This window comes from Papaver somniferum, chromosome 10 (genome assembly GCF_003573695.1).
Source record: "Papaver somniferum cultivar HN1 chromosome 10, ASM357369v1, whole genome shotgun sequence".
Taxonomy (NCBI): Eukaryota; Viridiplantae; Streptophyta; class Magnoliopsida; order Ranunculales; family Papaveraceae; genus Papaver; species Papaver somniferum.
This window is the reverse complement of record NC_039367.1, coordinates 155425429-155445053: the sequence shown is the minus strand read 5'-3', so window position 1 is coordinate 155445053 and position 19625 is coordinate 155425429. Positions and strand designations below refer to the sequence as shown.

The 19625-nt window shown below is 39.7% G+C and overlaps 1 protein-coding gene across 1 annotated transcript; it reads right to left on the bottom strand.

Moving 5' to 3' along the window:
- Window positions 1–15074: 15074 nt before the first annotated feature.
- LOC113316611 (putative F-box/FBD/LRR-repeat protein At1g78760) lies at window positions 15075–18553 on the bottom strand. The gene is made up of 6 exons (XM_026564774.1): window positions 17858–18553; window positions 17570–17749; window positions 17446–17504; window positions 17066–17106; window positions 16736–16968; window positions 15075–15383 (listed from the first exon to the last, which is right to left on the bottom strand). Exons 1-6 carry the CDS (start codon window positions 18551–18553, stop codon window positions 15075–15077), a joined length of 1518 nt encoding a protein of 505 aa, XP_026420559.1.
- Window positions 18554–19625: the final 1072 nt, after the last annotated feature.

The following is a 19625-nucleotide window of genomic DNA, read 5'->3' as shown; positions in this document are numbered from 1 at the left end:
TTTTTTTTTTTTTTTTTTTTTTTTGTACTGAACGTTGTAATTCTCTTGATTATTATGAGACGTTGCAAATAAAACATAAATAAACAGAAAACTTTGTATTATTCATCATCCAAAGTTATCACATAGAACATCCCATAGATGTTGATCATCACTTTTAGTGTGATTTCTAGTATTCTACTGATGATATTTAAAGGTCTTACGAGTATACAGGTCTTCTTCTCCTTGGTAATCATGAGGTTTTAAATGATAAAATAAGAACTGAAAGGTAATTGACGAAGAACAATGCAATCCTTGATGTAATTGCATATGTTTTAGTATTAAGCGTACGAAGTTTCTGGAAGATCCACAACCATTAAATTAGTTTTTATGATAAACTCAATTGATCGGATTATCTTCTCCTTTGATGGAAAAATTAAGTTGATATGGAGTTGGGGAAATGTCTTTTTTTTTTAAAAAGGAAAGTACTCAAGTTCCGGTGTTTCCTTCCATTTTGATTAGAGCATTTAACGATAAGAGAAAAAAACTAACTTCCGAAGAAAAAAGTTGCGCCACATGTCAGCACCCTATTGGAGGGACATGAGGGCACACAGAAGCTGGGGAAATGGTACCGGAGCCGATCATTTAACGATAAAAATCTAACTTTGAAAGTAAAAATGATGCTACATCTCAACACCCTATTGGAGGGATATGAGGGCACACACAAACTGGGGACACGGATCCAGTCATAATTAATGGATTTAGTTGTGGTATGACACGTTGGAGATCAGAGTTTGTTTAAGCTTCCAGAAATTCTTGTGTTGACTTTTCAGTCAACGACATTTTCGGTTTCCAAAGTTCGCAAAAATCTTGTGTTGATTTTTCAATCCATGATCGATTGGTAAAATTCCTGACAACTGATGTGTTGGTTTTCTGTCCACGATGTTATCAACTACAAAGTCCGTCATAGGCTTTGCGTAGACTGTTTTGTCCACCAAATGATCGAGTTTAATGTTCGTTGTCTGCGATATTTTCCGGCGATTAGATTGATTTTACAGTTCGGAAAAGTTGTTGTCTGAAAAATTGTCGGAAGCCTAATAGAGACAGAAAAGACTATTCAACCATCGGGAAACATCAACGTAGCCAATGACCATCATAATCACCATATTAGCAAAGTCGCAATAGCACAATAGTGGAAAATAGAAGTTTCGCGACCGCTAATATTAGTCATTGATACGAGTTAAAAGACTTGTTTTAACGGTCACGGGAATTATCGTTGTTTTATTCATCTATGATGTGGCTCCGTGGGTCGCGGAACAACCTATATCAATGACCAATTTTAACAGTAAAGGTGTTAAGACTGACCCTCATCAGTCATATATACGTTTTAATATTAAAAAAAATGACTCAGTTAGTTGATTGAATTTGTTTGGCCTGACTAAATTTGACTAAATCTCAAATGAGAATTCATATGACCAAATGAAACTCAAATAAGAACTATAACTCAAATGAGAATTCAAATGAAAACTAGATGTAACTCAAATAAGAACTAAATCAAACTCAACGAGAGTTCAGACCAATGTAAGTCTGAGTCCTGATTAATAAATTGTATGACAAGTGCAATTAATCAACATTAGAACTGGTGGTTGCAAGAGGATGTATAGCCATGCCCAGACAAGCAGTATGCATCTCTTTCCACCACTTCCACAAGTTCTTGTTTTGCATCGTCACAACTTTTTACGTCCTTGTAGGTTTTTATGTTCTGTATCAAAGTCAACAAGTTAGTAGGATGCACAAATGTCTTAGTTATCTTCGACACCAATAACAAAGGATTGGATAAAAATGTTATTTATAAGGGTTCATACTTTCTCAGGTGACCTAGTTGAATCTGACCTTTAAACCAAATTACACGATAGAGTATAACAACCTAGTTTAATTGGGGGCCATGGAATTTTGTTTGCCCCCCAAATTTTTCAGGGTGTAAAAATCGGAAGATTAATATATTATTTTACCCTTGATTAATATTTTTTTTTCAAGTAACGACCCTTCACCGACATTAACGACAGTTTAGGGTCGTCATATACATCATGATCAAAACAATAACGATTCTAAACTGTCATACACTAACGACTCTTTTTAGAGATTAACGACAGTCTATAACGACATTTCTAAAACATTAACGACTATTTAAGTCGTCAACCGCGTAACCGAAACAGTAACGACCCTTCCAAAGGGTCGTTAGGGAATTGATCATTTTTATGACGACCCAAAACTGTCGTACATTTCCGCCATTAATGAATCTTCGACAGTTTAGAGTCGTCACTTAAATAGTCTAAATATTAACGACTTTTGAGGGTCGTCAATGAAAATTTTTAATACCTTGACGATTTTTCATACTATCTGGGCAAAAAAAAAAAAAAAAAAGTTAGACTAAACATTGCAGACAAAAAATCTGGAAAAAAAATTAAACTCTAATTAAGTAAGATTATTACTAATTAATTAAGATTATCACTAATTAATTAAATTTTAACACTAATCATTTAGGGGCATTTTAGCAAAAAATAGTTATTTGTCCAAATATTTTTAAATCACGGTTTAAATGGACGAGTAAAAAATAGTTTGGGTGAAATGATCAATAAAAAATAGATGAAATTGGATTCATCCTATCTTAAATTTAAAAAATAGCAAGGATGAAACTGGATACATCCTGTGTAAATTAAAAATAAAAAAAAAATATTTGAAAATGGGTACGATGAAACTGGTTACATCCTGCCTATTTTTGCATTTTTGTCCATTTAAATAGTATCAAAATCTAACTGTCCATTTCACCCAGGAATTGTTGATTTTGATCTTTTTAACCAATTTTGTGTTATTGTTAATGAAATATCGATAAGCATTATCACAATATACAAGAATTTGGTCAGAAACACTAAGCAGTTGATTATTGAGATTAAATGTTTAGGGGTTTGTGTTGGACAATAAACACTGATTTTTTTAGGAGTTTCAGTTTATCAATTTTGATGTATAACCGGGATGCTATGATTTGCTCATCTTTATAATTCTTCTTTTTGTCACTTTTTCAGTGACTGATAGTTTCGTATAAAATTTGCTCTTTTCATTCAAAAATAAATTAAAATTATCACACTAGCTTTTTTTGTTTCCGCGTTCTTTTTCCTCTCTACTTTCTCTCTATACCTAGTTTTTCAACACAACCACACATCAACCCCGACACTCCTAAGCTAAAAGGTCAGCAAAGCCCAGTCTTAGCAACCTATTTACGAAGTATTTCAATCAAGCCTGTTACAGTGTAGGCATGGTTTATTAGAGGGGCGGCATTGTAATAGGATAAAAAGGATCATTACATGATAATTCAAGAGTCCCTTATCCAAAAAGAAAAATTGGAAATGACAAATTAACCCTCATAATTAATAACCTAGTCTAGTGATGATAATTAAGTTTAATGTTAATGATTAATTTCACTTATATTAACTCAAAATCAAAACCAAAATCAGATTTTTAGAGTTAAAAAAAAAATTAGAGGAAAAGGTCGGTCTCAATCAATTGAAGAAATTAACCAACAAAATGAAGAACCATGACCTGAAAATGACAGGGTATACTTCTAAATTTGTCCCAACTAGCTTTTTGTTGCTTAAAGTTATCTAAAGTACGTAAAAAAATCAATTTGTTTACATTTTCAGAGCTAATTACGGTTGGAATTTTGCTCATAACCAACCGTAAATCGAAGTTACGGTTCGTAAAAGATGAACTACCAACCGTAACTGGTTAAACTTGAAGAAAACCCAATCGTAAAATCAGTTACGGTTGGTAACTAAATGCTCGATACGAACCGTAACTCAGTTACAGTTGGTAACCAAATGCTCGATACCAACCGTATCTGAGTTACGGTTCGTAAACTAAAATGGTTACCAACCATAACTGAAGAAAATTATCAGATATAAGAACATACGATTGGTTATTGAACTATTACCAACCGTAACAACATCAAAATCTCCAGTTACGGTTCCTAATTGAGTTAAAATCAACCGTAACTCACATAAACCCATAAATTTCAATTTCAATTTTCATCTAAAACCCTAATTTTTGATAGAAATTAAACTTAAATCGAACAAAATAAACCAAATCGTTACTGAGTTTTCAAAACGTACCTCATATAAGTCATTACACTACACTTGATTAATTTTCGAATCGTTGATTAATCGAAGACGATGAAATTTTGAGTTTTAATGGAGGTTACGGTTGATGGGAGGAGGAGAAGAGAAGAAGAAAGAAAACAAATTTTCAATTTAGCTTTGATTTAAGTTAAAAAATGGGGAGTGCAATCTAGTCAATTAACACCCCTTATAGAACATTCCTAACCAACTTGAGGGACATTACTATCACACTGCCGCCCCTCTAATAGACCATGCCGCCCCTATAACAGGCTTGATTTCAATAAGAGGTTTAGTGGTGTGGTCATTGTCAGGAGATAATGGTAATTCTCTACATCCATTGTTTTCAGTCAATTTTTTCACAAACTAAATTTTTCATTCTAAAATCCGTTGCCGAAGACCAAGCTTAAATACAAAGAAGTACTTATTTTAGCGTGTGGTAGTAAGCAACTCAACACAATATGCTGACTCCAAGAATCATATGCCTCCATGACAATTTTTTTTTTTTTTCACCTCGGCAAAAAGTACAACCAAAGATTGGAATAAACAGACCCCATTCGGAATAACTCAAGCATACCAATGTAAACCTTACCGACACAACCTATGACGCCCAATTATACAAACCCTAGATGTAAGATTGATTTACAAAAAAGCTGAGCCCAATCTGACACCAGTAGTAGCATTGAGCGTCAATTTTTTTTGATAACTTGGTCCGCTTCGAAGTTGATTCCGTTGAATATCAAATTGTTCCTACATTTCCAGAAAGTCCAAGTGATGGCAATTAAGCACACATCTCTCAGAGGATCCTGGAAGACTTAATAACTCCGATATAAATACTTCTTTCTCCTTCTCATTATGATGGAAAGAAATAACAGTCATTTTCTGCAAAAGTTTTGCAGTTTTCAAAATTAATTTTGCCCATTGCAACAGTCTCCCCTCCCAACCATATCCCCTGACCCGAACTGACTGGAGGTGCCGAAACAAGCCATCAGCTTCATCGTATTCTTTTGCAGCATCCATAGACAAAAGAGTGGGCTGGGATGGAAAGAAAACAAACAAACATAATAAGAATAACTTTTTAGACTGACGATTAACACATGTAAACCCCAGACATGCTTAGTCGTTTCAGACGTGTATTTAATATCAAAAGTTTTGAGCACTTACATAGTCGAATTCAAGGCTCTTCAGATTAGGTGCTGCTTTCAACAATGGAAATATTAATTTATCTGTGGTTGGTCCATCAAACAGGTCCAACTTGTTCAGATTATTAAATCTAGGTAGGTTGGTCATCAAATCGTCTGCATCGGAGACAACCTATTTGTCACAAGGCAGTGCCAACAAATATATCAGTTTTGAGGAGTCTGATTGACCATATATTACATAGAAACATAAACATGAGCATAAAGAAAGAAAATACCTCTGGGACTGTAGGATCTATCGTTAGACTTTCTATTATTGGAAAGAGCTCCAAGAAACTTACTTACAACTGGAGTCGTTTGCTCCCTTGTTGCATCAAAGTAGACTGCTGCATTATTTAGTTTTGCAAAGCGAGATAGGTCATAATCCTTGGCCACACTACCAGCGTAAACAAGAGTTACCAGACTTGGTGCATGAATTTTGAGATGATGAATAATTCAGAACTTTTAGAGCTGGAGCAAAAATGCAGAATTTCCTCATGCCAGACCAAGTGCAGTTTGCCAACTTCAATTTTTCAAGTACAGGGGAATTAGAAAAGTGTTGCTCATTCCAGCCATCATCATCAGTAAATCGAATTCCACGGATGCACTTAAAGAAAAGCCTTTAGGAATATGAATATCACAGGATGCACTTAGCTCCAATTTAGTCAGTAATTCCCATCTAAAAAGAGACACAAGAACAATAAAAGGTTTTTCTAGATGTATGTGATTACTGGAAATCCAGGAATACACCCAAATGGAAAGTGAATAAGGTCTAAGACATGATAACACAAGAACTTAAATTTATTTATTAATCTCAAGAGAAATACAAGTTACACTCGTGGTTCTAGGAAACCCTAATTCCTTTCCAAGCCTATGAATTACAAGGAAACCCTAACTCTTTCTCCACCTTTCGCTGACTTCACGTGGTCTTGTCGGGACATCTGTCCCATTTCTTGCTCGATAATTCATCTACTTCGTGGGGGTAGCTTTTCTTCCAAGCCAAGTCACATTATTTCGTGGTTATTTCGTAATGGACATCTGATTCTTCTCGCGCTCTACTCCCCCCTTTGGCGAGTTACCTGGTCCCCAACTTTACTTCGCTGCCGTGCGGATAAGGATAATTCTGACTTGATTTGACAAGTCCCTGACGACGAATCTCGGGGATGGAAGTAAGATCTTTTCACCAGATTCCCGCGCCTCCCTATGGCCACGTGTCCGCTTATACTTTGTTATCTACATTTTGCCTTTTCTTATTCTGCTCGATCGTAAAGAGAGGAGAATAAGAACCGTCTGAAGTTTGATAACCTCCTTTCCTCCCTTTCTTCGTATTCCACGTGGTTCTCTTTTCCTTGTAACCGTCGATTACCGGTTCATATTCTTCATTCGTGGGTCGTTCTGATCAGTCATCTGGTATAAATACTCATTCTTATCATCTATCTAAGACTTTAGTCTTCTCCTCCTTTACCCTCTTATCTCCAGTAAGCTCTGTTCTTCTGTTTTTTAATGGCTCTCAGAAAGATTCCCCCTCCAACCATATCTTGGACCTATGAAGAGTTTAAGACCTACCTTAATACGGTAGGAATCACCCTATCTCCCGCAATAGACTCCTCTGTTACTCCTCCCATCACGGCTACTGATTTGATGGAATTAAACTACCGGTGGATACAGGCTGAAACCTGGACTTCATCGAGGATGATTGTCACCATTGGACAGTGAAGAGCAGGGGTTTCTTTTCCCCTATATGATCCCAAGAATCCTCTATTCCTTGAGATTTTAGCTTGTCATCGCCCTGGTGTTTATCAGCTAAGTGGGAACACTATTCTCTTGGCTAACGAATTTGTTCGAAGATCAAATGCCTTCCTTCTCAGATTCCTGAATTAGGGTCGGACTTTCCTTCGGCTGATTATCACGTCGAATCTTTTCTGGAAAATTACCTCGTCCAGTACTTGTCCACAAGATCGTACCAAGAGTGGGGTGTGAAGTTTACCCGTAAGATCTTGGATGATCCATCTAAGGCACTACTTTTGGATGTCGACCGTACTGGTGAAAAGAGGAACATGTATTTTCGTTTATCCAACGACGAAAATTGGATGATGCATCCTCTGGTGATCGAAGGCCCCTTCGTGTGGGGCTTAGACGAGAATGGTGTGCCTCGTTACGGTCCTCTACGAACCGGGTCGATTTAATTGGCCAAAGATGCCCCCTGGGGAAAGTTTGACTTTTCATTCAATTTCCCCTTTATTTACTGTATACCCCTCTAACGTCCTTGCTTTTTCCCTTTGTATTCCTTCCCACCTCCTGGCATGATAAAGGACCGCTCCAAGAAGCCACTTCCAGCTCAGGTTTGTATCTCGCGAGTCACATATTCTCAATTTCTTAATCCAACTCCTAATCTTTCACTTCGCAGAGGGAGGAATCTCGAGTTGCAACGGGCCCTGCTGCAAACATAAGAAAGCGTGATCGCTCAAAGGTTTCCTCCTCCTCCGCTCAGGTTCGTCCCTATTTTCGCGGTTTTTAGGATGACTCTTCAACCTCTCCTCGTGCTCGGGAGCCTTCTCAACATCGTTCTCGCACATTGGACGTAAATAGGCTATCTCAAGTTCGTCCTTCGGGACTAGCCCGTCCTCCTCCTAGCTCCTCTCGCCCTCATGTTGATGATTCTAAAGACCCAACATATCTTCCTGATATGAAATTCTTTCAGGATATCTTCGTGACAACTCGTTCGAACTCCTCCTTGAGATCCGCGACTACTGAATCCTTGACCTCCTTGAGCTCTGATTCCTTTCTAGATGCCGATCATGGATTTATCCAGAATGCTTCCTTGAATCTCTCCATTCAACAACATGCTTCCCTGTTGTGTTTGGTAAGTGTGACAGCCGATTCCTTTCTTATTTGCCTTAACAACATTACCTTACTCATTTCTTTCTTATTCGCCTCCTTAGGGACATAATCACAGCATGTCCCATCTCGTGAAAATTCACGAAAGTCGGGACCTTATTGGTCGGCAGAGTGCTCGTATCACTCAATTAGAATCGCAACTTGCTGAGGAGAAAAACATCTCGTCTGCCCTTCGTCGTAAGTTTTCCTTTCTTATCCATTCGATTTTGCCTTAGATTTCTAAATAGCCTACTTACTTATCTTTCTTCATCTCAGGTTCCGAGCAAAATCTTAAGGACCAAGTCTCTTATCTTCAAGAAGATGTCCGCGGCTTAAACGAGGATCTCGACAAGATGGTGAAGGACGCAGTTTTACTTGCAAAGAAGCTTCGCCGAAATGCCCAAGATGAAAAGGTCAGTCTCTTTAATGAATTCTGCGGCTCAGAGAATATTCCTCGCATTCCCATGGAGCTTGAGGTATTTTTCATAAGACGAACCCGAACCGGAGCCTACTATCCACGAACCAATCCTTTCTTCCGACGAGGCACAGAGTCTGATGAAGATGATGAGGCTGATGGAGATGATGATTAGAGAATACGATCTTTTACCCTTGTATTCTTCACTTATGTATATAAACTTCAATCTTATATATATATTATGATCTTGCTATTTTTTCAATTAGAACTGTTGTTTCCGCCTTTAATCTTTTCACCCAAAGTATATACTTGTGTTCTAGTTGTAAAAATATGCCTTCGACTTCGCTCTTTTCCTTCGTGCTCCTTTATCTGATGCCTTGTCTCTTAGCTTTCGAATTATTCCTTAAGCACTTCGTAGTCTTGAGAGGATAATGCTAAAAAATAACAAAAATATAAAAAGTATATACTTGCCTCTTGTTCTTATTGAGCTTTGTCCGATCAAGACGAGGGTATTTTGGTTACGCTTTTCATAACTACGCCATTTCGGTGTGTATACGTCTATTTTTTGTTTACATTTTATTTTATTATTTATGAGGTCTTAATGCGCCTGATAGTTAAGGTCTTATTGCGCCTCACCCTATTATGAATGGTATTTCTTCGGTGAAGTTTCAGGCGCTTGCTATTTTTGCGAATAGCAATCCATCAACCTCGCCTTAACATCTTTGCTAAGTTTGATTTTCGCGACAATATGACAGGCTTATCTATTCCCATGAATACCAGCCCCATGACATTGCCGTCTTTTTTTGTCACACAACTCCCTAATCTGGAGGGTGTCATCCCTCTATATTCCCCCTGAGTGCCCCTTCAAGGAGGTTAACCCTAACATGCATGTTGGTCTCCTCCCATCCGGTTATTACGACATTCAATTGTTTTCGCGACTTCTTATCCTCTTCGTCGATAAGGCTCGGAGTTACGAAGTCACACCCTAAGTGGGGTTTCTTTGGGATCGAGTGCATCATAGCCAAGACTTGCCAGACGGACATGAACGGTAACGCTCCAGACGTCCCAGGCACCCGCAGCTCAACCGAATACGTCGGCGCCTTGGTCATATTTCTGGACTCCTTACCGAAGGCCATCATAAAAGGGTCCCCAGCGGATAGGTCTTATTATTGTCCCTAGATTTGTTCCTGAGAGTTGTCCACGACATGCGTTAGGTATTTGCCTCTTGTATTTTCATGTGAATTAAGATGCATGCCGTGGATTCCCAGCCTTCCTAGGCGAAGGTTTTGAGTTTCCCTAGAAAATGTTTATTTCATCGTTATTATTTGCCTCCTAATGTGAGGTCTTATCTTCTCGTGTAAACGGATCCATTCATATAAAATTGTAGAAATATTTTATTGATAAATTATGTTCGCTTCTTGCATTCAGGTATAATATTTTTTAATGTAAACAACGTTCCGAGGATGATCTAGCCTTCTATCTTGTCGTTCTACTTCACCGTAAATTATCTTCCCTTCTTCGTCGGTATCCTTCCCTTCGCAGTCTGATAATTCATATGCCCCATTTCCAACAACCCTCTTTAATATGTACGGACCCTCCCAAGTGGGTTCTAGATTTCCTCTTGATCCTCGCTGATAAGGTGGTATTTCTCGTAGCTCCAGCTCTCCCGGGACAAAGCTTCTTGGTTTTACCCTTTTATTATATTCTATCGACATCCTCTGGTGGTAGTTCGTCATATGTTGTAACATAATTTCTATATTTTCCTCGAGATCGTCCAATTTTGCAAGAATTAAGTCCGTGTTTAACCCTTTTTCACATGCCTCTGTCCTTGTTGTGGGCAGGATGGCTTCGGATGGTAGCATTGCCTCTGCTCCGTACGTTAAATAGAACGGGGATACTCCTGTTTCTTCTCTCCTTGTGGTTCTATATGACCATAGCACGTTCGGGATCTGCTCGCACCATCCTTTGTGATGCCCTTCCAGCTTCTTTTTCAGCATGGAGGCCACTGTTTTATTTGTAGCCTCTGCCAGCCCATTACTCTGGGGATATAATGAAGTAGATTTCCCGGATTGAATCTTAAAGGCGTTGAACAACATCTTCACATTCTCCCCTTCGAACTGATTTCCATTGTATGAAACAATCAGGACTGGTATACCAAATCTACAAATGATGTGTTCAAGGATAAAATCGTATATATCCCCGTCTTTTGTATGCTGCACAGCCTTTGCCTCCACCCACTTTGTGAAGTCTGTTGCTACAATCAAGTACCTTGTTTTCTTCTCCCCCATGACAAAGGGACCCACGATATCTATTCCCCACATGGAGAATGGCCACACGCTTAATACTGTGTTCAAGATTGTAGGTGGTGCATGTATCCTTTTGTCGAACCTTTGACGTGCCTCACACCTCGTAGAAATGTCTTTCGCATCTTTATGCATGTAGGGCCAAAAGTAACCCTGTGTTAGGGTCTTGTAAGCTAGTGATCTGGTTCCGCTGTGGTTTACAACGTCCCCACAATGAATTCATTACATAATTTCAATCCCTTCCTCCTACGACAAACACCTCATCAGTGGACCCAAGAATGATCGCCTATAAAGGATCCCTTCTCGTACCTCGTAATTCGTGGATTTGCTTTTGATTTTGTTTGCCTCTTGTCTATCTCGTTGAAAGTCTCCTTTCATCAAGTAGTTGTAGATGGGTGTTCTCCAATCCTATTTGCTCATTACTGAGTTCCTCCCTTCTATCGTCATTACTTGAAGTTCTCTTTCTTCTTTGCTTACTGACGGCTGCATCAACCGCTGAATCACAATATGCCCGATTTTTGGATTCTCCATCATGATAGCTATGAAGGATAATGCATCTGCATGTCGATTGTTATCTCTATTTATGTTTCTCCATATGATACTTCGTATTTTCGCCGAATAGTCTTGCACGAGCTGCTGGTATTTCATCATCACTGGATCGACTGTATTATACACTCCTTCAATCTGACAAAATACTAGTTGTGAGTCACTAGTAATTCGTACTTCGTCCAGTTCCATTTATATTGCAATTATCAAAGCCTGTATTACTTCCTCATACTCGATTTCATTATTCGTGGCTTTGTATTCCAGACGAAAACAAAATACTATTCGCTCGCCTGCAGGCGAGGTGAATATTATTCCTACACCCCCTCCAAAGCTATTAGACGCACCATCAACGAAGATTTCCCATCTCCTGGGATGACTTTGCTTTAGCAGATCCCTTGGGTCCGTTCGGATTTCGTCCGTCTCCATCATGTCTTCCGCACTCCCATCTTCTTTCGAAGGAAATTCAGCGAGAAACTCTGTTATTATATGCGACTTCGTCGAAGTCTGTACTTCGTATTTAAGCCCGAAATGGTTGATGTGAGTGTTCCACCTCTCTACTCTCCCAACCCTTTGAGAATGCTTCAAGAATGACTCTATGGGTATCCTTGTGAGGACTTTGATTTTGTGGGTTTGGAAATAAGTCCGCAATTTTCGTGATGCATAGAATAACGCCAATATTAATTTTTCGATCTTAGGGTAATTTTTTTCTGCGGAATTCAAGGTTTTAATTACGTAGAATATGGGTTTTTCTACTCCTCCATCGTTCATGAGTAGGACTGCACTAATAGCATTGGGTGTGGATGCGAGACAGAGTAACAACTCCTCCCATGGTTCCGTCTTTTGAAGGATTGATAACTTGATTAGGTGTTCTTTTATGCCCTTCAGAGCTTCTTCACATTCTTGTGTCAACGCGAATTTGTCTCCCTTCTTTAAAATGTCAAAGAAGTGTTTACATTTATCAGATGACCGCGAGATGAACCTTCCCAGTGCCGCGAGCTGCCCATTTAACTTGTGCACATCTTTTACAGTAGCTGGTGATGGCATTTCTAGTATCGCTTGTACCTTTGTAGGGTCCACCTCTATGCCCTTTCGAGAAACTATATGGCCTAAGAACTTTGCTGATTCTACCCCGAAAATGCACTTTAACGGATTGACTTTCATCTTGTATCTCCTCATCTGATCGAAGATCTCTTTCAGGTCTTCCACATGATCTCCGGAGTCTTTGGTTTGACCAACATGTCGTCTACATAGACTTCCAATGTTGTGTGTACCCATTTTGCGAATACCTTCTCCACCATTCGCTGGTATGTAGCCCCTGCATTTTTCAATCCAAATGGCATTCTCGTGTAGCAGTACAACCCCCTAGGAGCGAAGAAAGCCGTGTGCTCCTGGTCTTCCTAGGCCAAAGATATTTGATTGTATCCACAATACCCATCCAAGGATGATAACCTTTTGTACGCGGACGCTGCTTCCACCATCTGATGGATATTTGGTAAAGGGTAACTATCCTTGGGACAAGCGGTATTTAGATCACTGAAATCAATACTAATTATTATGCCATTGTTATTCTTCGGTACAATCACCATATTCGCAATCCAATCTGGATATTTCGCTGGCTTTATGATGATTGCCTTCATCATCTTCTGAAGTTCCTTGTCAATTTTCTCATGATAGGTCGTCGCTATCTTCCTTATCCGTTGTCTTACTGGCTTGATTGCTGGGTATAATTTGAATTGATAGCACGCAACATGCGGATCAATGCCTGTCATTTCCTCCATGCTCCACACAAATATGTCTCCATATTTTGTAAATAGTTCCACCAATCTTTTTTCTTCTTCCTCCTCCATTTTCGTCCCAATTTTTAAGATTTTTGGTTCGTCTTCCGTTCCTAGATTTACATCTTTCGTCGGTTCGACTGCGGCGAAATTCATGGTTGGCTCTCCCAACGGGGTTGGTTTTTTTATGGGCATCGCGGGTTCTCCCTCCTTTACTGATACCTCGCTAGGTATTTCCCACCCTTCTTTAGCCTTTTCCAGGTATACCTGTAATTCGTCATCCTTCTTCAGCTCCAGTACCATCCTCTTCCGTTCCTTCTTCCTTTTTACTTTGCTCTCGTAAATATCAACATCTTTCTTGTTGCAGTTCTCGGCTTCTTCGCTGCTTCCTCATATTTCGCCGATTCCACTTGGCATTGGGAACCGTATCATTTGGTGATAAGTGGACGCAACTCCTTTTATTCCATGCACCCATGGTCTACCTATAAGAGCGTTATATGGTGACTCCACATCTACCACACACAGAGTAACCTTTGTTTCCAACTCTCCCGACAATATTTTCAAGCATATCTCGCCTTTTGGCCTTGTCGCCACTCCATTGAATCCGTATATCGTATACACAGAAGGTAACAAGTCAGAATCCTCATACCCAGAGATCTAAAGCTATGGTAAAAGAGGACGTCTACTGAGATTCCCATGTCTATCAAGACTTTGTCCACCGCCAAAGTCATCTCCTTATTTTGCTGACCCCTTTCTTGGGATGCAATCCGGGCCAAAGCTAGGATAACAACTAGTGAATTCATATGCTGGATTTCTCCTTCTGGCACGTCCTTCAATGAAAAGGATATTTCTCTCTTTTGCCAGCCTTCTAATGGTTCTTCCTTCGGGGAGTTCATTATCTCATTACCTTCGCGATCCACCTTGTACACTCTTGAGAGTACATTATCTTCAAAATCCTGGAAACTTCCCCTGGAATGCACTATGAAATTACATCTCAATCGTCTCCTTTCTCGGCTTTCCTTTGGTTGCTTGTTGTGACGAGTAATCATCGATGTCTCCTTTGGATCAATGTAGTGCGCGAGTTTCCCTTGTTTGATAAGCCGGTGTATGGTCTTCCTTACACTCCTGCAGTTATTGGTATGATGTCCGTGGAAACGATGATACCTGCAAAATTCATGACTCTTGCTTCCCAGGACTGGTTCTCTCCCCAGATTTGGTGGTGTTGGCATCTCTTCGGTCAATATCACCTCCTCCCATACCTTCTCCAAAGTTGTGTTAAGTTCTGGAAGTTTTAACTCCGTCCAGGCCGTCGATTCTTGTCTGATCTGCCCTTTGTTTTTCAGCTTATGCCTCCCTCCTCCATCTCCTCGTGGATCTTTTCTCCTGGATCTTCCCCTCTCCTCGTCGCCTTTTTGTGAACTTCCAACCTGCATCTTTAAGCTTCGTAGCTCGCATAAGATCTCGTGATCTATGTTTCTCCTTCTTATTTCATCAATGTTTACTTCTGTTTTGACGCGTTTGCTTTCCTCCTCATGTCTCCTCTCTTCCTCATACCTTAGCTCGCGATTTTCCCGTCTCGCCTCTTCTAACAACCTCCTTAAGTCTCTTTCTCTATGATACCCTCCTAGCAACTCCATCACCCCTTGTTCATATATCTCCTGATTTCTTTCGTTCCAGATATTCCTTTGAGATAACGACGTGATTTCCTCCGCTTCATTGTTTCCTTCCCACATGACCTCATCAGTCATTTCTCGTTCACGTTCCTCATGCATCATCTGGTCATCTTCCTCTTATTAGGGGTTTCACACAGTTCTTCCGATACCTTATCCTCCTCGTTATCGTTTGCCTCCACCTTTTCTTGGTTCATTTCCTTTTCCGCGGTAGTCCCGGCTTTCACAATCCGACCAGGTTTCTCCACAGTCCCGGCTTTCACTTTCGATCTGCGTTCCCCTTGTATCACGGTCCTTCGTTTTTCGTCCTTTACCAATATATCGTTCTTCACCTCCTGATCCCGAGCCTCCAATCGTGTACTCCTTCTCAACACCGATTGTGATTTCGTTTTCCTCACCTTTCTCTTCGTCTTTTACCTCGTTCCGAAATCCGTCCTTGTACCCACCTCTTTGGTGCAACCTCAACTTCTCTCCCTACTCTTTAGACAAGGATAGATCCTCAATCACAGGTTCAATCCCTGTTTCTAGCGCCAAAATGTGATTACTGGAAATCCAACAACACACCCAAATGGAAAGTGAATAAGGTCTAAGACATGATAACACAAGAACTTAAATTTATTTATTAATCTCAAGCAAAATACAAGTTACACTCGTGGTTCTAGGAAACCCTAATTCCTCTCCAAGCCTATGAATTACAAGGAAACCCTAACTCTTTATCCACCTTTCGCTGACTTCACGTTGTCTTGTCGGGACACCTGTCCCATTTCTTGCTCGATAATTCATCTACTTCATGGGGGTAGCTTTTCTTCCAAGCCAAGTCACATTATTTCATGGTTATTTCGTAATGAACATCTGATTCTTCTCGCGCTCTACTCCCTCCTTTGGCGAGTTACCTCGTCCCCAACTTTACTTCGCTGCCGTGCGGATAAGGATAATTCTAACTTGATTTGACAAGTCCCTGACGACGAATCTCGGGGCTTGAAGTAAGATATTTTCACCAGATTCCCGTGCCTTCCTATGGCCACGTGTCGGCTTATACTATGGTATCTACAATGTAAATAGAGACTGAGTTTTTCAACATTATTACCCCTTGTTATAGTCGAGATCCATGAATGAACCCGAGATGCATTCATCTATTTATGTGTACAGAGACAGAACTTCTGAATATCCGACGCATCATGAAGATGTAATGTTCTATCCACAAAATCCATGAAGTTATTGATCTCGGACAAACAGACTTGACGTGTCCAAGAGGGAAAAACATGTATGGGTATAGAGGTCCATATGTCATTCCATCTTTTAGATAGTACAGAAGTTCTAGCGACGTACTTGGTTTCAATGAATGAAAGAATATAATGAAGAATTGAGGCGGGTAATTCACTAATCCTATCTTCTGGCACCAATGCTGTTTCTATTCTGTCCCTTAAGTAGCTTCCGATTATTCAAATCCATAGTTGCGATAATGAATGAATAAGACTCTCGAACAAACTAGGGTTCTGCATCTATTTATTTATAGAGAACATAAAAATAGAGTCCTAAGCAAATAAGGAAACATGCATACATAAATAAATGAAGACCTAAAATAGATTTCGCTTTTTAATAGTAGCCGGTTGACAAGTGGAACAAGTTGCAGTGCAACTGTTGCACCTAACTGCTTCTACTTGGTTTCGTCTCTTTTATTCCCACAAATGTCAAAAAGTCTCTTGGAGGAAGACACGGGACTACTGCGGTCAATGATATACGAGTAACAGAGGGCTGGTACTCAAACTGCACTTATGCTGAACCAAACTGGTTGAAGTCTATCACCAGTTTTCGACGAATTGAACCTTACATCTCCAAGAGGCTCTTGTAAAACTTAGCAGCTCCGACATAACTACTTCTTTGCTTTTCAGCATACCCGCATTAGAACAGAGAGTACCATATACAATAAGCATCGTCTGCAAAGATATTGCATTCTTCAAAACTAATTCTGCCCATCTCAACTCCCTCTTCTTCCCACTAAATGCGCTAAAGTAAACTGACTGGAGGTGTCGAAACAAGTCTTCAATTTCATCATATACTTTTTAATTAAGACGGTATTCAGAATCAAAAAATTTGCACACTTGCCAAAGAAAATTCAAGCTGACATGTGATACTACCCGAAGAAACTTACTCACAGCCTGACTTATCCATTCCTCTATACGCTTCGTGATTCATACTAAAAACACAAAAATCCAACTACTGCTTTATCAAGTGATAGAAAGTTAGACATTTCGTAATCCTTCGCCACACATCTTGGTGCAAGAATTTCGAGATACAGCCTCCTAAACCCACTACATAACTCCATCACAATTTTTAGACAAACTTAACCACAGAGGCTCTTGGAAGATTTTGTAACTCCGATTCAACTAATTCTTTCTCTTTCACGTCGCAACAGTCAGTACAAATAGTCATTTTCCGTAAAGATTTTGCGGTTTTCAAAATTAATTTCGCCCATCGCATCTCTCTCCCCTCCAACTGAAATCCCATGAACCGAACTGACTAGAGGTGTCCAAACAAGTCTTCAGTTTCATCATACACTATATCGTCATTGTCATCATCATCGTCAAAAATGTCCTGAATTAGAATAAAAAAACCAGACAAAGTCATAAAAACAGCTTCAGAAGGCATAAATGGTTAACAAATTTAAATCCAAAGTTCTGCATGCTTGTGCAGTCGAATCGAAGCTTCTTCAGATTAGGTGCAGCTTTGAGCAATGCAAATATTAATTCATCTGTGGCTGGTCCTAGAATCAGGTCCAATATGTTCAGATTATGAAATGTAGGTAGGATGTTTATGAAGTCGTCTACAACGAGGGCAGCCTATTTCATCACAAGGCAGTAAGAACAAGCATAAAATTCAGTTTCCAGGAGTCTGATCAACCACATAATACATAAAAACATAAAGAGATCACGAGCAATGATGAATACCTCTAGGTCTAAAGCACCTGCCATTAGACTTTTTACATGCGAAAGCGCTTGAAGAAACTTCCTTACAGCTGCACCATGACCTATCCTTTCATCCCCATCATATTTATTGAAGTAGATTTCTGCGTCATCTAATTTTACAAAGCTGGACATGTCATAATCCTTAGCCACAGCATCCATGTAGGAAAGAGATACTAGATTCGGTGCATAAATTTTGAGATCACAATCACGTAAACCATCTTCTTCGAAACTATCATTTTCAATTTCCAAGACTTTTAGACCTGGAGTTAAAATGCAGAATTTCCTCACACCGAACCAAGTCCAGTTTCCCAAAATCAATTTTTCAAGGACAGGGCAATTTGAAAAGTGTTTCCCATTCCAGCAATCATCACTAAATTGGATACAACGAAGTTCAAGGCTCTTGAGTTTCGGAAAAGAGAAACTTTTAGGAATATGAATAGCACAGAATGCACTTAACTGCAGTTTAGCCAGTGATTCACATTTGAAAGGGATGAAGGAATAGAAAAAAGGTTTCTCTGGACGCAAGCAAAGACTGAGTTCTTGGACATTACGCGTTGTTATATAAGAGATCCATGAATGAACCCTAGATGCATTCATGTGATTATGCGTTTGAAGATAGACTTTCTGAAAATTTGATGATGCATCACGAAGAATCAATGTTCTATCCACAAAATCCATGAATTTATTAATCACAGATAATGAAGGGGGTTCAGAATAGCTCCAATAGGGAAATTTAAGTATGGGGATAGAGGCCCATATGTGATTCCATCTTTTAGATAGTATAGAAGTCTTGGATTATTCAATGAGAATATTATGGGTCCTATAAATATGGCAAAATATAATCTATTACACCCCTTAGTCTTAGCGGGAGAGGAACAAACGCTTAAACTAGTACGAAAACGAATAAATAATTGTCTAGCTAAGAAGACCTTTTGTAAAAATATCAGCATACTGATTTTCAGATGGAATGTGCAACACTCGAATGTCTCCAATACGTACGCGTTCACGAACAAAATGAATGTCGATTTCCACATGTTTTGTGCGTTGATGTTGAACAAGATCACCAGACATGTAGACAGCACTCACGTTGTCACAATACACGATAGTAGCGCGTCGTAGTGGTATATGTAGCTCAATAAGTAAATTCCGGAGCCAAGTTGTCTCGGCCACAGCATTGGCCACGCCCCGATATTCAGCTTCAGCACTAGAGCGAGAAACAGTTGCGTGACGTTTGGAAGACCAAGAAACAAGGTGGTCACCCAGAAAGATGCAGAAACCAGAGGTTGATCGTCGTGAATCAGGACAGCCCACCCAATCAACATCGGAGTATGCATGGATGCCAGAAATGGTGGATACAGATAAAAACAATCCATGATTGATAGTGCCGTGGAGGTACCGAAGTATACGCCGAAGGGCCTGCATGTGAGGTTCTCTAGGGTCGTGCATGAATAAACATACCCGTTGAACCGCGTAAGATATATCCGGTCGAGTAAAAGTAAGATACTGTAATACCCCGGCCAAACTTCGGTATAAGGTAGGATCCTTAAGAGCTGGTCCAGAGGTAGCGCTAAGCTTTGAGTTGGTGTCTACCGGAGTGGCTAATGGGTTGCAGGCAGTCATGGATGCACGAGAGATGATGTCCTTCGTATAGAGTGACTGAGATAAAAACATCCCGGAAGATGACCGAGTAGCAGTAATGCCCAAAAAATGATGTAATGAGCTAAGATCAGTCATACATAACTCTCGTTTC

What these genes read in the sequence shown, in the direction of transcription:
- LOC113316611 (XM_026564774.1), bottom strand. Translation starts at nt 18,553, where the DNA reads ATGGATTTTGTGGATAGAACATTGATTCTTCGTGATGCATCATCAAAT. An exon ending in AGAACTTTGGATTTAAATTT is followed by an intron (nt 17,505 to 17,569) that starts GTTAACCATTTA and finishes ATTCTAATTCAG; the next exon opens with GACATTTTTGACGATGATGA. An exon ending in AGGAATGGATAAGTCAGGCT is followed by an intron (nt 16,969 to 17,065) that starts GTGAGTAAGTTT and finishes TTAATTAAAAAG; the next exon opens with TATATGATGAAATTGAAGAC.